Source organism: Eimeria acervulina, genomic scaffold, assembly GCF_000499425.1.
Source record: "Eimeria acervulina Houghton genomic scaffold, Eah_scaff143, whole genome shotgun sequence".
NCBI classification, from domain to species: domain Eukaryota; phylum Apicomplexa; class Conoidasida; order Eucoccidiorida; family Eimeriidae; genus Eimeria; species Eimeria acervulina.
This window is the reverse complement of record NW_013550243.1, coordinates 29,396-48,197: the sequence shown is the minus strand read 5'-3', so window position 1 is coordinate 48,197 and position 18,802 is coordinate 29,396. Positions and strand designations below refer to the sequence as shown.

The following is an 18,802-nucleotide window of genomic DNA, read 5'->3' as shown; positions in this document are numbered from 1 at the left end:
TGGGATGGGCACTTAGTACAACGGAACCACCTGAGTTTGGTGTAGATATCCTTTGGCGATTTAGCAGTGAAGTGCATGCAGTTTGGACTACTGCGTCATCCCTCCTGCATGGAGCTTCTCCAAGCTAACTTACTGTTTGTCTCTTACACCCACAAGGATGCAAAACAAACGTCGCCAAGGGAATACAATTACACTATAGGTGCATTTCGCGTCAGATCTCCCTGTACGAAGTGCATATATCATATCTCAGTGCTGAAGGAATTTTTCCTAATCTGCTTGTGTGAGTGTGGGAAGCATCAGCAATGCGTTCAGTCCCCGCACCACGCGCTTTGCTCGGCGGGTGCGGAAATCGTTTTCAACTTTCCAGCGGAAATCATTGCTACCCAGCTGCAAATGAAGAACAGCTCACCAAAAGAACAGCCCTGCAATACTCTTACACTCCAAGAACCACTGGCCTGTTACCATCTAGTCAACAGGCACGTTTGGACTCCAGACTACGGTACAAAATGCTAACCTCTGGGAACTACGCTAAAATGGCACTGAGCAGTTTCAAAATAACTTGAATCTTAAAAATGCGTTTTCAGCTAGGGGCTAGCGCCGCACTGCAATATGCATGGCATATTGCAGTGCCGCTCATGATGGCCCTCAGCTTATTCTTTCCGAGATGTCCTGTATATCGTCCATTGCCACCTGGGTGTGACCGTCTAAACAGCAGCTCACCACAGCCTCTGCTGGAGCAGGCACGCCAACCCTTATAATACGTCAATTACCGAGCTTGCAGGATCACTCATCAGCGCTCATTGCTTAGTTCGCAAGCGAGCACAAGCCCTGGCAGCCAGCCAGTGACACAGAGGCAACACGTCGAGGGTGTCGCCGAGTAGCGCAGGATCCGTTGCTGTGGCGAGAAAGGAGCCCTTGACAAACCTTGAGATCAACAAACTGCGTCCAGCCTGGAAAATGCGGAAGCTTGCGGAGCAAAAAACTGCCCAGGACTACGAAGAGCCTGGAGGCCCCGTTCGCTTCCCAACCGGACAGAGCACTCTGAGAGATAATCGGCTATAAATTACCCCCACTAACCGCAGAGGTTCCTCAGAGGTGTTGCTCCCAATCTTCCGGCACTTCCTCCTCTTCCTGCTCACACGACACAGTCGGGTGCATCATCACCACTGCAAGCTTTCGGAAGAATACAAAGCCCTGAAAATTAAGATATTTCAGTGCATGCTATAACCAAGCTTACATGCATTGGTTCCGGTGCAGCTTCGCGCCCTCCCTCTCCTCGTGGGCCCACACCGCCGCCCCCGAAGTCTGCTTGGAAACCTTGCGGCATATAGCCCGTCTTTATGGCCCCTCCTCCCGTGTTCGTTGCAGTGACACCCCCAGTGCCACTTACATTTACACCCACACGAGGGGCTCCTGAAGCTATGGGATTATAGTTGTAGGTGGGCACCTCAAGGTAGTCGTTCAGGCGAGAGATCGGAACAATAGACCTCCTGCGTTTCAGCATCACCGCACGCATCAATGATACATGCAACCCATCCTGTTCACGCGATGACAGCGTAACAAATGTAAGGCGCAACGAAATGGTACGCCATAACAACTCCGCTGCGATGACCGTCGATTGCAGCCTTACTGGCTTCCAACCCAAGAAATCCATGGTCTCCAGTTCACCGTATCCGCCCTGAGAGGCGAACGCATTAGCAAAAGAAGAAAATACGCCGACAAGAGCAAAGCGGAAGGTCGTTACCGTTCTGCAACGTACAACCGCTTACCAAAGAGACAACTGATCTCCGACCACAAGGAGTCCTCTTCTAGCGCGCGTTAGCATAACGTTCAGCCGGCGTGCATCTTTCAAGAATCCAATTTCCCCTCTTGGGTTGGAACGAACAGCACTAAAGATAATAAGATCCTTTTCTTTGCCCTGGAACCCATCCACCGAGTCGACATCAATCTGGTAGCACAACGCCTTATCCTGAAAACGCTCAGTATATGGGCACAAACTATGCATTCGCATCATGTTGCAAGTATCCTCCACATAACCCTGCTTGCAAGGCTGGGCCGAAAACTGGATAGGGGCACAGCCCGGTTCAGAACGAGATACCGACCCCAAGGTCTGTACTGCGGCGCAACCAAACGCGCCAGCCCCCATGATGCTGCACGAGCCTGCCGCGGAAAAAGTGAAAGTCGCTAGCGGCCAGCAACTTGCCGTGTTACTCACAAAAGAGTCGTTCAAGGCGAAGCGAATTCGGGCTTTCTGCGCATCGTAAGGAGTTAAGATGCCGATTTCACTCGGACGGATTGTCCCACACTGTAATACCGACCTCAGTATCGCCAAGATCGGATCTATTTCCCTAAAATGAAGCGTCAAACCATGGAGCTAAACAGACCATATCCAAGGGGAATACACGGACGCTCCTACAGCCCCCCACAGCCCGCCAGCCATCACCAATATGCATAACGGAAGCATCGGCTACTCCATCAATGAAAACGAACCCAATCGACCCATCCAAAGTAGAAGGGAGAAGTAGTGGAAAGGGATGTTAGGTGGCAGCATACACAAGGCTGTACTTCGACGTCCCCAAAGACTGCTCCATATTAGCCAGCCCAGCAGATATATCAATGAGACAGACGCGACTGTGCTGCGATGGCCATAGGAAACCTGCTACTGTAGGCCGGTTGCAGTCATCCACGTCTGCACCACATATACACCAGCATGCAATTGTCCATCCAGATGCCGCACGCCGATACACAGAAGCAATTTACGTCACACGCACATCATCATAAAATTGAGCCAAATGTAAACCATCTCATGTCCACCCAGAACTTTATGACTCCGCAAGGCACTCCCATCCTCCCCACACTGGAAACGCGAACTTCAAGTTCAATATGGGTTTATTCATCCTACTGCAAGATATCTCACGCTCAAACGCGTGCCTGTAAACCCACCCTAGAGAAGGGAACCCACCTCGGCTGAAGATCTTGCCTTGGTAGAACTGCATGTTGGGAAAGTGTGCGATGCTCGGGTGCATACGACGTTGCTCATTTAGCAAATGGATCGGTGCGATGCCGCTCCCAACAAATCGTTCAAGGAGCGAAACGCCGAGCCTGACCATCAAGAGACACATGAATGCTCAAAAGCTGCTGCTCAATGGCGGATGAAAACAGCCCTTGTTAAAGCCAAGCTATGCGCCTGCTACAGTACACAGCTTCATACCCGCCGTCGCTAGCTTCCCGTGATACAATTGTCGGTGGAAGTTGTTTGTGATCGCCGATGAGGACCACCGAGCGACAACCATGACCTAGCGGGATCAGGTTGGACGGTTCTGGAAAGACCTCGCAAACAAACAGATGCAGCAACAAATAAATGCAGCGGAAGGCGCTTCGAATGGTCTGCGTTTTCGGCGGACGTGCATCAGTAACGGACGTACCAATGGATTGAGCGCATTCATCAATAATAACCCTTTCAAAAGTAACGTCGTCGAACATCTCGTGCCCGCTGCCCACACAAGTAGCAATAATCACATTGTACTTGCGCACGGCTTCTCGAACCAGAAGCATGCGCAAACTCCGCGCCTCCCCAGAATTCTTGTCTCGCATCCGTAGAAGGTCACGATATCGAGGAAGATCTGAAAAAACATAAACAACTACCAAGTCAATTTGCAGCTATCGCATCCTGCGATGAGCAGCATGCACCTGCAGAGAGCCTCTACACCCGGAGGCATCGGCAAAAAACCCAATGGACGAAAAATTGCTGAGTACCTTGAATTGATTCCTCCTTTAAGTCCGATTCACTTCCGCTACCTACACGGACACTGCGAATGCCCCGATTGCTCAGGCCCTCCATGAGGTTGTCCGCTGTGCGCAAGCAGCAGACGTATCCCAGGAGAAATATGAATGGTTGGATTGGCGGACAGGAACTACTTGGCTTGAGCTAGCCCCAGTATGAGTACGCTAGGCACAATTTCGCAGCCATCAGCGACCTGCAGCGCTGATGGCTGCGAAACTGCGTCTAACGAATGAGATAAAGATGTGCACACCACGAAGATATGAATGCAACTACAGACAGAATGTCTACACTCGTGACAAACCAGCAACATTCGAGTCCGCGACTGCAAGAATCTTCTTTGTCGGATTGATGCGCTGCCACGCGTCAATGATGGCGCAAGCCACATGTGTCTTCCCCGTGCCCGGGGGTCCTGAATCAAGGACAGATATTTACATGACACATTTTCAAAGAAGCTCGTCTGCTGCTGTCTGGTGCAGGTGCTAGCAAAGAATCAGTCGCAACGCACCCTGAACAAGGGTCAGACGGTTCGTCATCGCGCTAATCGTTGCTTGGCGTTGAGCTTCGTTAAGTGGAAGATCCGTAGGGAGGCGAAACCCATCCCCGAACATGTCATACCCTTCGTCCGCAGCACTTCGGCTGGAAAAGGGGGTTTGTCTCCGCGCCTGGAGAGACTGAGAGGCACCGTCGCATCAACAGCGACACGTTTCAATCGGACTTGCTTTCCCATGGCAACCATGAACTGAAGTAGACTTAATGCACGATGGCATGCGCACACGCGTAGGCGCAAATAAAAACAGCACGATATTGGAATGCAAATGCCCATGGCCCGCAATTCCCGGCAATGCATCGCCACTACCCCCTGAGTGTCGCAAGCTCACAACTTGTTGCAACAGCGATGGCTGCACTCGTTGTTTCTTGCACGAGTCGCCATCTGCCAACTCATCCAGCTGGTGTAACGGGTTGTATTGCTCTGGATCTGTGTCGCTCAGTTGTGGCACCGGCCCCCCTGAGGTAGCACAATACACAATTAATGCCCCCAACTAACGAGGACCGTCGATCGCGCCACAACACTAGTGTGACCTTGGTGCAAAAACAAATATCTTATCCTGCGCCTCTGAGCAGCACAAACATGTCGGCGCACTTCCCAAGAACACGTATTTTTCAAAATAATTGTCCGATCGCAACAGGCATCCGTCGCGCCAATATCAGTGCAAACAAGGCTTACGGCCTGAGACCTGCTGAGCCTGAGGCTCGCTCGTGTGAAGGAGAAGGTAGCGGATCTCCGGCGCGAAAACGTAAGGAGGCGGCGACTTCTGCGCTCAGCATTACCACACGGACAGTACGGAAGAGGAAGAATATCCAAGCAGTTATCCTCCTATCTAGTGCGCTACCGGCGTAAAAAAATACCCAGAAAATGTGCACTACCAATCGAGTACAGGTCCTCCACATGCACAGCCCGCGCTGTCAACAAAAAATTGAAAGACATGCAGCAAGGAGGAAAGCTAAAGGGAAGACTTTCCATGTAACTGACCCCTGCAGGGTGCTTTGACATCGTAAGACCTCGGAGGGCCTGAACCATCCGATCGTGCGTCACGGCAGGTGTGAGGTAGTATAGTTTGAATTTGTTGGTGGCTGATGAGCACCAACGCATGCGCACGCAGATAAAGGGGCAAGCACACATGCATACAATATTTTGGCTACAGTGTGAATTCCAACGGTGCTTGACTACTGTCATTAATGGTCGCCTTAATTCGTTATTCCAAACCGAGCAGCAGGTGAGAGTCTCACTGAAGACCTCCGGGTACTTCTTGACTTCAGCGGTGGCGACGCGAACATTCACGTTCATCGATTCCGAGAAGTCCCCCTTAACACTCGTCACCACGCCCACAAAGCATCGTTGCTGCACGCAACAACTGCCCACCAAGAGACGCATGTGTCCTGTTGAAGCCATGAAGACAGCAAAAACATGGCTACTCAGAACCTAGTCCAGCCGCCAACAACGGGGTAGCCAAAGGGAAGCCTTCACTCCATATCTGTTGCACACTGGCACTTCCCCACGACGGGATCTACCCACCCATGACTCTTCCTCAGTAAACGCATGTGAATCACATGGCCTCAGAAGAACAATGTCGTCCTCCCGGAACTGTACGCTCCTAAGGAACATACGCTCCTCCTCTGCGAAAGCGTGGAAGCGAAAAAGAATCAGACGCATTGAATTGGAGAATCCCCTCGAGACCAATTCATTGTGCACACGCCCATCACACCCCACAAGGGATGCACTGCTACGCCTGTACCCCTCAGCAATCTACAATCCTGTCTTTAGTGCGTCGCCGCGGGGTCATGCTAACAAGGAAAACGAAGAAGCGCATTATCCTTCAGCAACGTGTAGGAACCAACAACTCGTGTGAACTGCGCCGAAATGTCTAGACACCATGAAAAAGAGCAATCATGGCTACGCCTGTTTCTATGTTACAAGGCGGATGCTAGTTATTTGATGACGCCTGTGGGCTAATTCTGTGTGTCCGATTCCCCCTGTCTGCCAATCTCAAGAAAGGGAAAGGAATTGTTGTGCGATTGAATAGGGGAAATCTATGTGCACTCGCCTCTCAGGTATGTTGAGAAGGAAAACACAGGGAAGGTCACCGACTTCCGCGTGAGCAGCACATGCTTCCCTTCCCCCAGATCAGCGAAGGCACGACGGTCGCTGATATTCGTTGCCACTTGGGCTTGCCACTCCAAGGCAAGCATCAGCCTGAAAGAGAAGCAAACCATGCATGCACACCGCGCATCAGCAACTATAAAACTACGCACGCCACATAAGCAAGCGTCATTGGCAGTCGATCGGGTAAGACTGGGGCGCTGGACGCTGTTGTGCAGCAGCACGTGCCTGTAATTATGGAAGTAGCGCATCGCCAGTGTGGAAGGAAACCAGCTGCTATCTAGAGACAGACCCCCAAGTTCGTGAAGCACAGACTGCAAAAACCACACATCTCAATCGTAGCGACCACCGAAGTGCAGACTGCTGAGGTACCAGAGTATGGAAGGACACAAAAAGGAAAGGACCGCAGTGGGCTGTACATGACGTAATCCAGTTCAACAGCCACCTACGCGGGGTTTCAGTAGCGTACCTGGCCGAACTCGCAGTTGGTAAGGACTGTACACTCGTCAAGGAGCTGCTCCCAGAGATCTGGAGGCATCACCTTCGGTGCGTCGTAAGATGCCTTCACCGTCTCTTGCGACTCGGGGCTGTTTTGCCCTTCCCCTATTAACAGCAAAAGCCCCCGCAGCAGCAGCCCTGTCACTCGCAGGGTATGGCCTACAAACACCATCGGCAATCATCAGCAAATATACATTCCAGTGACGCACGCTCACCCCGAGCTTGTTCCGCAGCGGGCAGACGAGGGGCAGCCTGCATCTTGAGTTGATCGATGAGGGAATTCACGAGCGAACGGTTGCCTTCAGCCATTGCGGCCCGCCAAACAACAGGGAGGAAAATGCGCCAGACCGCCCCCCTCGTCTCGGCAATGAGACGACAAGCACTCTCAACGTACACAGAGGGGTCCTGTTGAGAACAAACACCCGCCACAATGCAAGCCCGTTTTCTGTACACCTGACGCACCACCATTCGACGCAGAAGAGCTGGTGGTGCAGCGAACTCGAAAGCTCCAGCCATCAGCAGCTACTAAGCATTGATGACAAAAAGCAGGAAGCCCGAAATTACGTCGCAGCTCAGCTGGCTAACACACACTGGATGTGGCTTTCTCTGTAAAGAAACGCGAAAGCCCCACAGCCCGACAGCCCGACAGAAGGCCTCCGAAGGGCCCCACCTTTTTGCTTTCCACCTGGTTAACAACCATGAGGGCTGCCTGCCTGTCTTTGTCTTCGACATGCTCTATGAAGCCGGCCGCTTGCATCATTTGCATGGCTGCTTGAGCTCGGGCACCCGCCTTTGTGGAGCCAACGGCAACGATGACATGCTGCGATATCACACCAGAGGAGCCGCGACCTTAGCCGGATACCTTTAAGTTACTGCATGAAAGTCCGCCGCATGCACGCCTTGTAAACAGGCTGCCTAGGTAGGGGACTACAGGCTCTGCAGTAAGAAAGGGAGCGCCGCTCGGTCGTGTGCGTACAGAGTGCATGCGCCCCTCGATCGACTTCCACTTCCACTCCAAAGCGCAACGGTGGCCTTCAGGTACCTCTGTGATAGTTTCCGTGGCTTTGATTTGGTTCTGAGAGGTGACAGTATTGTGCAGCATGTTTATTTCCCCTGCCGTGTGCTTGGAGAGCTGCGACGGCTTCGTGATCTGACTCCGATGCTCTTGCGGCTGCTGCTTTCTGTTCCTCGACGCCTCAGCATTCAAAGCCGCGCGACGCATCAAACCCTTGTCTTTCAGCTGCAGGTAACGTTCACTATGTACGGAATTAATGAAAACACTAACTTCATGGATGCACAGGCTGCAACGAGGACCGTCGCGAAGAACATACAGTTAGGTGGGAGAAAATGAGTGTAACTAGGGGCAAACAGAAGCGCGCACCTCTTGGACTTTTATGTACATATCTTGCATGGCAGCTATCTCCGCCTCAACCGGAAAGGAGCCATTCCCTGTAGATTCCACGACAGTGGTCTCTCCATCGAGCAAAAAGTTCCACTCGAAGTTGTGCTCTGCGGCAAACCCAATACGATGCACCGCAAACGCGAAGACCAACCCTGCCTCTCCCGCCTCCCTACGCAGCAGTGCAAAAGGCCTATCTACTAAGGAAAACCCGCAAACATATAGGAAGTGCAATCAGCGCCTGAACGAAGCCGTCAACTGCCCACAAGTTGAGGAGACGAAGGTCAAAGACCACTCCAGCATGCCCCTCTGCCTACGCATATCTGTGGTTGTACTCGTGTGTGAGCACATAAGCACGTCTGTGGGTGGGGTGAGGAGTGAGCATGCATCAACGCCGATCTGTGCAACGACAGCCATGCTTGAGAGCGCAGAAAGATTGTGGTGTGCCAATGAGGTGAACTTCTCACTCATTCTGGAGACAGGGATAGCCCTCTGTTTTGCATTTAGCTTCCCTCTAAGGGTGTTGAAAATCACGCGGGTGACTTGCTCATACTCCTGTGGGTTCGACGCATCACAGAAAACGGGGAGCCGCAATACGCCCCACTCAATCTGCGGCGTCAGTACACCCCGTTTGGTTCTTCCGACGCGCTCACCTGCGGAGTCACGGGCCCCAGTTGCACGAGGAGGACTTTTACTGCCTCCTTCTTTGCGTCCTTTTTAGACCGACCGATACCGGAAGCACGAAATTCACGGCCTCTGACATTCCACACGAGAGTGTGCTGAAACCCGCCGTTACTGCCTCCCCCAGGGGCCCTCTCGCAATGTTCCTGAACTGCGGGCTTCATAAACTGAATCAAAAACGCAAACCACACTGCACTGCCTCCACGTGCGTTGGAAAACGGGTGAGCATACGACCCTACGCAGCATTTCCACTTGTCCAGTCTGTTCCTCCTGTTACATACTGTGGGTGGCCAGACGCATGAAGCCCCCACAGTACGCACGTAGTCGAGAAGCACTGTATGTATTGTATGGATGTATTCCGCATCATGAGCAACGTGAGGCTACTCGCTCAGCGCTAAAGCGCTGCATATAGTTCCCAACGCACCGTCTGCCTAACTCCGTAGAAGTGCAGGATGTATTCATCGTCGAGCGTGAGTTTGTTGAAAGCCTCAAGCCCTCTGTTTCCAAATAGTTGAGAAATAGCAGACTGAGGATCACTCCCTGTAGAGCCCTGGCTCGCTGGGGGTGCAAAGCTGCCTCGGGACCCATCTGAACTCCCCAGACTATATCTGGGTGTTTCCCCAGGTGCCCCCAATGAGGATGGAGACTGCGAAGAAAACCCCGAAGGGGCTCCACCGGAAGGAACCCGCTGGAGGCTATCCTCCCGGGAAGAGAAGGTCCCTGAGTCGCTGGAGGTGGGAGCGATGCCCTGCATACGAAAAGAGGAGAAGCTTCGGGGCAAGCTTGGTGCTTGATGGTCCGAAGGCGTTGAGGACCCTGGAGGAGGGCTTGCTTCAGGCCCCCGTGGGAGGCCAACACTGTCCCGGGTCCCGGAGCGCCTCCAACGCGCGACCGGCTTTGCCATTCTTAGACACGAAGAAAAAAGGCTGCGCTGTTGTACAGTGCAGCTGCAACGTCGCCACCCCGATGCAGTTTGCGCCCAAATGTGAAATGGCCTGCAGGGGCCGGTCGGGGAAACGGAGGATGACACGAATGGGGTTCTTTGGATATCAAGCAGGGAAGCCAGAATCTCTCTAGACCGGTCAAGGGACGTCGAAGAGCAACAGGTAATCTGTGAGAGGCAGGAGCAACAGACACAATGCTGAAACAGATGCTTTGCAGCAACCTGCGGTAACCCGCGCGGAGGAGGGCTAGCAAGCCTTCTTGACGCCAATCCCGACAGGAGCATCACGCCTCCCCTCCAGCCAACAAGGAGAGGCGAGGCGTCCCCTGCACGGAAAACCTGGAGGCAGCCAGTCCACTCTGAATGACAAGCTGATGGGTCTGGCCGTGGGGTGGGAACTGAAGAAGAAAACCCTGTTTCGCCGCCTCTGAAGGGTTTAAGGAAGCAGCGGGTGTTCTAATAACATGCAAAAAGGAGAAACGTTTTAAATATAGAATGCGGGGCGAGAGAAGGGGCCCTCTTTCTTTCGCTGTTAGCGAGGGCTCAGGAAAGACAGAAATCTACGACCAAAGGCCGATCTGCGTTTGCGCCCGTGGCAAGGCGTTCGCAGTAGCCACGAAAAGCAGAGGGCCAATTTCAACTTATAAACAACAGTTTGGAATACGAAAAGAACTCATCTTGAGCGAAACGCAGGGTGCTTTCGATCCTTAGGAAGGGCTTCTCACCAACGCTCTTCGGCTGCGTCTGCATGCAACAGTTGTCACTGTTGTCATGCGGCCTGTCAAGGGCTCACACACATGACTGAATCCTGTCTGGAACAGCATTTACGAATCCTTGATTCAATAACGCCATTGTGAACTTAGGAGAGCCGAATCCTTCTAGAGAAGCAGCATCTACCACCCTAACAGGGATGCGAACACACGAGTGACTATGGTAGCCAATCCATTCGGGTCTACTGAGCGGCCTTTATATACAATACAAGCAAAAATGTCGCAGTGTCAGGACTTTAGTGCGCCAGAAGTGGGGCTTCCTCGATGGTTTCCCAATGCACTAACGTGTAGCTGACCGGTGGGAGAGAACGATGCGGCGTGCACTGTGGAGTTTGTGCGTGCCCCTTCCAGTCAACACTACGTGGCGAAGTTACATAGTGGCCATAAATCCTTGGCCAACAGAGAAAAGGTACTATCACATAGTTGGCCGCTTGCAATGACCGTCTTCTTATTGGAATAGGAGCACAGTGGCGCAATTTTGTGCAGCGTGCTTGAATGAGGTACTTCAAGATGGTAGGTGCCTTACAATGAGCGTCTTCTTGGTGGAATACGAACGCAGTGACGTAATTTTGAGTAGCATACGTGAACGTGTCCATCGAAGATTGTTAGTCGCATGCAGCGGAATCTTTGAACGATGGGCTGCTTTGGATGAATAAGCATGCACTACTGTTCTAGTGGAATTCTCGATAGGTGCTGCGTTGTGGAAGGGGCGGTTGCATGGTGCACCGGGTTCGTATTCTCCATACTTCCAACTGCCCGTCTGGAATTCACCAGGGGCTCCATAGTTGTGTGTCAGTGTGGTATGCCGTCTTTGAATGCCTTGCACGCAAATGCAGCGCCACCAGGTTTCAATGAGCTCGGAACTCCCTGACGCAAGTGCTATAATTGTTACTGCTGTGAATGCTATTACTTTATTATTGGCCAAGGGTCCTACTGCTTCCTAAGGTGTATGCGCCCATTGACCGCTGGTCACTCTTCACCCTTAACGCGCCGGACTTCCATCGATTTGCACGGGAGATGCATCCGTTCCAAATTGACTACTGGATTAAACCGACGATTTCCAACCGAAAGAGCATGACAAAGTGCTGACGGTTTGGTGCTACAAGCCGCATGGAACCCGTTGGCGTCTGGAGAAGCGCTTGATCTACGTTAAGGAATAGCACAGATGCAAGGAATTCTACTCGTCTGGTGCAAAGGGGACGCTTCCTATTTCGAACAATTCGAAGGACCTCTGCTCCGTAGTCCGTTCCCATCACAACTGAAGTCCGTCCTTCATTTGCCGCTTCTTAATCAGCAGCAACTGCTGCTGATGTCGTTGCTGCCGCGTCACCGTGAGAAAATGCATTTTCGAGCTTTCGTCCGTAAAAGAGCAGGTCACTGCCATTCTTTTCACTGTTCTGCAACGGTCTTAGCAGCAACAAACCCGTTACAGCATAGCACCAATAAGGCTTTCCCACGAGCGAGGAGCTTCCTCGACTGACCAGGCCCCAGATTCATACCAAACGGGGAGGCCCCTACATTGAAGAAACCTTAGCACAAAGAAGGGCTATCCATTAGCAAAGTAGCTCCAGAACGTCTCTGATTCCTCCCCCTCCAGCTGCAGACGCAAACGTAAGAACCGTCACTAATCACAGATGGAGCAGCAGCAGCCAGGCCGCTTGGAGTGGCGCAAAGAGAACAGTCGCAGCAATTGCAGTGCACGTCGCGCGGAAACTGACCTCGACAGAAAGCTGTAGCTGACCGGGTTGGAGGTTGAAAGCCCCCAGAACTTGGGCCCTGACAGCTTCTTGATCCCTGGCCGGGTCAAATGCCGCCTCGGCCCCTACCCACAGCCATGCTCTGACTGTTTCGGCTGCTGTTGCTGTTTTAGACGAAAGCATTTCAGCGCCTATCGTCCCGCTTCGAGCACTGTCGCTGTCCCCCTCCACCAGCAGGAAAACCCTGTCTGGCAAGAGATCCTCCGAGTCAAAAAGGTCCAGCGGTTCTTCTAGGTCGGGGAGACAGAATAGCTTAGCTCCTCCCTCGGCATTTTTCACTCCTGCTCCTACTGTTTCTGGTGGAATCCCATCCGCGGGGTTCCCAAACAGCTCGAGTGACCGTCGCAGTGACGGCACACCAGAGGATGCTCTGCTGCTGTTGTTGCTGCTGCTCTGTGGTGGATCTGAAGTTACTTCGTATGACCTGTAGGGGCCCTCTGTAGCTCCTTCCACAACGCCTGGCACCTGAGTGGTTGGTGGGTCTTGGGAGGTTCCAGTAGGCATTAAGGCCCCCTCAGATGCCCCCACTGCTTCCCAGTCCGCAGGAAGGTCAAAGGCGCAATAGTCTCTCCAGCGAAATGGCTCTTCAGATTTCTCTGGCACCATCGGTTCCAACTGTACAGAACGCAACACAGCACAGCACCGACGCAGCGCAGCAAATAACCCTGCATTCAAATGTGCTTGTGGGGCAGCGAATAACTAGAGTTACGGCAGCAACAAAAGCAGCAACTAAAGCAGAAGCATTAAAAGATTCTGGCGCACTCCTGAGAGCAGATTGGGGGTTCCCAGATGTGCAGTTCCTCCCCCTATTCCCAGTGCTAACCAAAAGGCTGGAGGCTCCAACCCGGGTGAGATGTAATGGAGCTGTATGTCTGAGGAGTGTCGCAAAATAACAAGTGAACGCATCACGCAAAAAGGAACCAGCATAGAGAATTCTTGAGGAGGACGGCAACAGAGGCTGCACTTTCCCAAAACATGTCATGTCATCCATCCCAGCCCCTCAGTCCCCAAGCCAAAGCAAGGTACAACCAGAGAGGGAAGGACGACGTCCAACGCAAACTATAACTACAAACAAAAAGACGCAAATAGATAGACAAGTGAGCTTTCTGGCGGGGGTCGTTACCGCTTACTGCGCCGTTCGACAAGCGCCACGTTTTCTTGATAGTTCCGCGCTGCTTCCTCGACATCTGTTGGTCTGCGTAGGCACTTGCTGCTATCCATCCACACCCAAGCCTGGCCGCCGCTCCTCAGCATATATGCCCCTTGCTCCGACATTAGGGGCAATACTCCTGGTTGCCACTCTGTCATTTCTGACCAAAGTAAGAAGTCGGGGGAGTAAGCCGAATGCACAACAAGACGCAGAAGCAACACGCAATCCTCTACAGGTGAGGGGGTCTCGGCTGCTGCTGCTGCCACTGCAACGGCTGCTGCAGCGGGCTCTGGCAACGAGGCGAGACATGGTACTGCGGGTGGAGCTTCTACTGAAGCAAAAGGGCTGTCTCCTTGTGGATGCGTGCCACTGCCTTCCTCCCTGTCTCCACCAGGTCTGGGTGGTGCACATATGCGGGGTGCTCTGGGGCCCAGACCTTTTGGCGGGGTCCTTGCATCGTCCGCTTCGAGCGGCGGCCCTGTGGTACACGGGTTGCCAGCAAGTCTAGAAGCACCAGACAAGTCAAGGGGGATGGTGGGTGAAGGAGGCGCAGATGGCCCAATGGTTTTCGGTGAAGGGCCCCGGGAAGCCGACGGTACGCCTGCGGGAGAGCCGCATTCTAAGGGAGACCCCGCCCTTTTCGTGCCCTTCCCCGGCGTCGTGCAACGCCGACTAGATTCTGGCGAGGAAGGGGCTGATACCAGCCCCCCCATGGAAGGAGGACTCCTAAGAGCCTCCTGCCCATCCTTCGACGCAGTAAGATCGAGATTTGTAATGGACGCGCGGGGATGCCGGAGGCCTAAGCGCTTCTGCAGAAGCAGCAGCTGGAACGTGAAACCTGTGTTAGGGCTGCAGATAGCACGGCGACTCCGCATCTGGAGGGAGGCACAGCAGACAAAAAAAACACGACGGAAGGAGGCGGATAGACGCAGGCAGTGTGTGGCATCGGGCCATGAAAAAGGCGCAAAGCACTAAAAAGCTGCTGCTCATGTCGACTCTGCAGACATAATTGCTGCTGGTAACACACACAGAGCCTCCGCTGTTGCTCCTTTGGAGGTGCTACTGTCGTGGTCCTACCCGTTCAAAAGCTTCAGCAAAAGGCAGGCGGAGTCTCCACATAAGGAAGGCGATCGCGAGAGTGGCCGACCTCGACACACCTTCTTTGCAGTGTATCAACACTTTGTGGGGATTCTTGCTGCTTTTGCAAGTATTGCTGCTGCTGCGATCGCTATTCGTGTTGTTTGTGTTGCTGACTAACGGAATACTGGCACCGCCGGCGGAAGCAGGAGAAACGCCAGCACCAGGAGCCAGAGCACGACCTGCCGGAGTAAGAGCACGAGCTGCCGCGGCAGCCTCTGCGCCCTCATCTATCGCTTCGGATATGAACCTTATGCAGTCATAAAAAACACACATGATATCCTGCTGTCGTGTATCCTTGAGATAATACGTCTTGTAAGTCAGGAGCGATGCGAAGACGTTAGGGCAAATGTCACCGATCGTGTTGACCACGTGCGTAATACCGGCCCTCTTCAAACACTGTAGACACAGCAAACCTAAGAACGACAGGCGCCAGTGTTGCTGCTGCTGCTACTTACCTCTGCTGTGGCGGGGAAGCAGACCGCCTGGCCCAGCAACACTGCTCGCTCTGCTGCTAGGTACAAAACTACCGCTCGGGTAGCTTTTGTGCAAAGGTTGATTACCTCTAAGTCGCAAGCAGCAGCAGCTCCTGAGACGAATAGGCGGCCTTCATATACATCGCTAATGACGCGTCTGAAGTTGACGAGCTGTTGCTGCCGTGTGCGGCTGTACAGACCCATGCCCTCCTAATGTGAGACACAAATAACCCACACACAGGCTCACACAGTTTCGGTCGCCGTCCCCTGCTGCGCTGAGTGCTGCTGCAGTAGTTACCAGAGAGTCACGCAAAATTGCAGGTTCGACGTCCACCTCCTCGGCTGATGCCTGGGAAAGCAGCCTGTAGTCGGGTGCGTTGCTGCTAGTTGCGGTGCTGGAATTGCTGCACTTCCTATAACTGTTTCTACTATTGGCACTGTTTGCGCCGGTGCCGCTGCACACCTCTTCCGTACGTCTCCTCCGAGAACCGAAGCTCTCCCTTAACGACCCTGCGTTGCTACCGCCGCCGCTGTAACACTGCAGACCCCCTGGAGAGGCAGCAGGAGGGCTGAGAAGCCCCGAAGTGTGCCGGCCGCCTGGTGACCCTGATGGGACACCTGAAAGGCGGGCACCTGCCGGGACAGTCTGCTGCTGGTGCGAGGGCTGGTGCTTCAGCGAGGAAGCAGCGGCAGCTGGCTCTCGGGAGGAGGGCAAATCGCCCCTTCCACTTGTTGCTTGATTAAAGGCAAAGGCAGCAGATGGCCTGCGGCTATTCTCTGCCTCTTTCTGTAAGAACAACGGCGAGAGGCCTTCGCAGCTCCCTGTTTGGGGGCTCAAGCGAACCCCAGCTGCTTCAGCAGCTGCAGTTGCTGCTGGGGAACATGGAGACTGCCCCCCACCTCCCCCCAGTTTCGGTATGGCTAGCTTGGGGACGCCCTGTAAGCGGAGACCCCCTTGGGGTCGGAGGGGCCCGCTCGGGGCCCTCTGTTGCTGTTGCCCTCTTCCTTGCCCTTCCACAGGTGACATTTCGCCCGAGGACGAGACTGGGGAAACAGAGACAGACGAAGACAAAGAGCTGTTCTCGCTGCCAGCGAAGTCCACAGGAGAACGCCGGGAGCCTCCTCTGCTCGGCAGGGCTCTGTTTGAGCTGCTACCGCTGAGAGCTGGGGGCTCCTCCCCTTCAGCGCTGCTCCCTTGCGGTTGCAACTGGAGGCGAGGCAGGATCTTGCTATGAAGGGCCAGGCGGGGCACGAAAGGCGCAGTGTGCACGGAGCGGTCCTCCTGTTGCTGCTGCTGCTCCAGCGTATTTTGCTGTTTCTCCCGTTGCTGCCGCTGCATTTGTTCCTCTTGAACGGCTCTTTGAGGAGAAGCCACAACAGCCTCCACTTCGCTATGCGGAGCCGTGGTTACCACGGCTGCTGTTGCTGCGGAGGTTGTTGCTGGGGTTGCTCCTGCTATCTCTGGTGCCACTGGCAGCTCAGAAGCTGGAGCAACACTCCGAGACACGGCTGGAATGGATGGGGTAGCCCCATATGCCAATCTGGGCAACCTCAGCAGCAGCCGAAGCAGCAGCACATTTCGCTCCAGCAAGGAACCACCATCCAGGACGACCGGCTGTTTCCCCTGTAGGTTCCCAGAGGCATCTCCTCCCTCCAAAACTTCTACCGCAGGCCAACAGCGGGGACCCTCCTGCTGCGGGCGTAGAAAAGCAAAGGAAGCCCAAGGCAACAACGTCGCAGGAGAGATGGGGACCCCCCTTTGCTCGCAGCTCTCCAGAGCCTCCACGAGACGGAGCGTGCGTAGTCGCGCGTGATCCTGTAGCAGCCGTAGCAGCAGCAACAAACAATACGCAGGAGCAGCATCTGAACCATCGAAAGTCACAACAGTTTTAGCTCTAGGGCAAGTTTGCACCCTTCTGAAGAAAAGCAGAATGCCAGACGCCTGTTTCTGGCAGTAAGCTCACCAAAATGTAACGAGGGGCCTCCACTCCTTCCCAAAGGTACACGGCCCACAGGTGTTGCCGTTGCAGCTGCTGTTGCTCTCTCTGTTGTTGTTGTTCTCCCGAGTGACTCCCTGGCTGTATACAGGGAAGTTCCTGGATTTCCTGGCTTTCAGTGCTGCTTCTACTCCTGTCTCTGCTCCTGAGCTGCTGCTGCTGCTGCTGCTGTTGTTGCTTGCTTTGCGAGCAGCAACCGCAAAAGTGCACAGCATGCCAGACACTGTGGCGGCGAGTATCTGCCGCAATACGAGTTTCTGCTTGAGTCAGAAGATGCGCTAAATCTTCACTCAGCAACTCTGCAGCCGCTCTGAAGCTATTGCTACCGCTGTTGCTGGGGTCCCAGTATGCCTTCTCCGTTGTAGAGGGAGTGTGCGCCATTGCCCCGGTCGGGCTGTGTGCCCTTGGAGGGGTGATGCTTCCTCTCCTGTCCGCAGGCCCTTCAGGAGTGTGGCTCTCACTATGTTGCTGTTCTTGCTGCTGTTGCTGGTCTGCAGTGTATGCGTGGATGACCAAGTAACAACTGGAGGGGTCCGGCTGAGGGACCCCCGCGCCGACTACCCGCCTCCATGAGCTCCTATCTGGGCCCCCAACTCCTCTTCGTGGAGTGCTCCCTCCTGGAGGTGTGCTTCTGTGTATGTTCGTGTTGCTGCTGCCGCTGCAGGGTCGCGTGAACCCCTTTTCAGACGCATCCCGACCGCCGGGGACCCCTTTCTTGGGACCCCCTAGGGGCAAGAGGGACTCGCAACAACCACACCTCCCTGGGGCCCCTATACGGCTCATGCGCCAGGCTAGAAGCAACTGGCGGTGCTCTAGCAAACAGCCTGAGGAGCTGCTGAAACAAGAGAAGGACACCGGAGCCTCCACTTCCTGGTTGCTGCCATCCCACACATGCAGCGCGTGGATGACAGCATCGAGAGTTCTGTCTCCATCTTGTGTCAGCCACAAACTCATGTGGGGCTTCCGTTTCACAGAGGAAGCAGGCACGGGCAAAGAGGGGCCTTCGTCCCTCTTCTCCGAGGGCCCCACGGACCCAGCGACGGAACAGAGCCCCGGAGGGGCCTTCTCGAACTGGACTGTGCTGCCCACCCCTCCCATTCTCAGTTGCGGAGAGCTTCTGCTCCAGAACCGACTGTTAAGAGGCCCCTCCGTGGGTGTGGGGGGACAATGTGCTCCTGACGACCCTAAAGCCCCCTACTAGCCATGACGACTGCAGCGGTAGGAGCCACGATAGGCTCTGGGGATCCCACTGTAGCCAGGCAAAGAAAGGCCTGGGAGGGACACGTGTGCAGGCTATCTTGCCCAAATAGGGGCCCTTTGCTTCGAAGAATAGCACTGCGGGCCCCCAAAACCAGCCCGAACGCTCTCCGCTCCAACACCACCGGTGGGTAGGATCCCTTGCTGCGGTGTCCGCCGCCTCAGGCAGACAGCAACAGTAGAAAGGTGTCTGAACCGGAGTAGGTAGTCCACTAGTGTAATGTGAAGGACCCCGCGAATGCAGATGCCTTGCTGCTGCAGTCACGCAGTTGTGTCGCAACAGCGGGATGGGTG

At 54.2% G+C, this 18,802-nt stretch overlaps 2 protein-coding genes across 2 annotated transcripts; both read right to left on the bottom strand.

Annotated features, from left to right (window-relative positions):
- Positions 1-804: 804 nt before the first annotated feature.
- On the bottom strand, positions 805-9,925 carry EAH_00020670 (ATP-dependent helicase, putative; the record flags this gene model as incomplete). The annotated part of the gene is made up of 22 exons (XM_013397148.1): positions 805-828; positions 1,238-1,678; positions 1,793-1,969; positions 2,216-2,348; positions 2,554-2,689; positions 2,963-3,102; positions 3,212-3,320; positions 3,426-3,623; positions 3,757-3,852; positions 4,086-4,193; positions 4,641-4,790; positions 5,010-5,097; positions 5,316-5,416; positions 5,573-5,765; positions 6,913-7,046; positions 7,157-7,394; positions 7,612-7,761; positions 7,984-8,136; positions 8,323-8,448; positions 8,593-8,739; positions 8,994-9,188; positions 9,446-9,925. The coding sequence occupies 22 exons, from the start codon at positions 9,923-9,925 to the stop codon at positions 805-807; spliced, it is 3,717 nt and encodes a 1,238-aa protein (XP_013252602.1).
- A 2,355-nt stretch (positions 9,926-12,280) lies between these two features.
- EAH_00020660 (hypothetical protein, conserved) lies at positions 12,281-18,349 on the bottom strand (the record flags this gene model as incomplete). Its single annotated transcript, XM_013397147.1, has 8 exons — positions 12,281-12,331; positions 12,453-13,106; positions 13,315-13,363; positions 13,615-14,516; positions 14,719-15,177; positions 15,342-15,464; positions 15,553-17,070; positions 17,219-18,349. 8 exons carry the CDS (start codon positions 18,347-18,349, stop codon positions 12,281-12,283), a joined length of 4,887 nt encoding a protein of 1,628 aa, XP_013252601.1.
- Between the last annotated feature and the right edge of the window lie 453 nt (positions 18,350-18,802).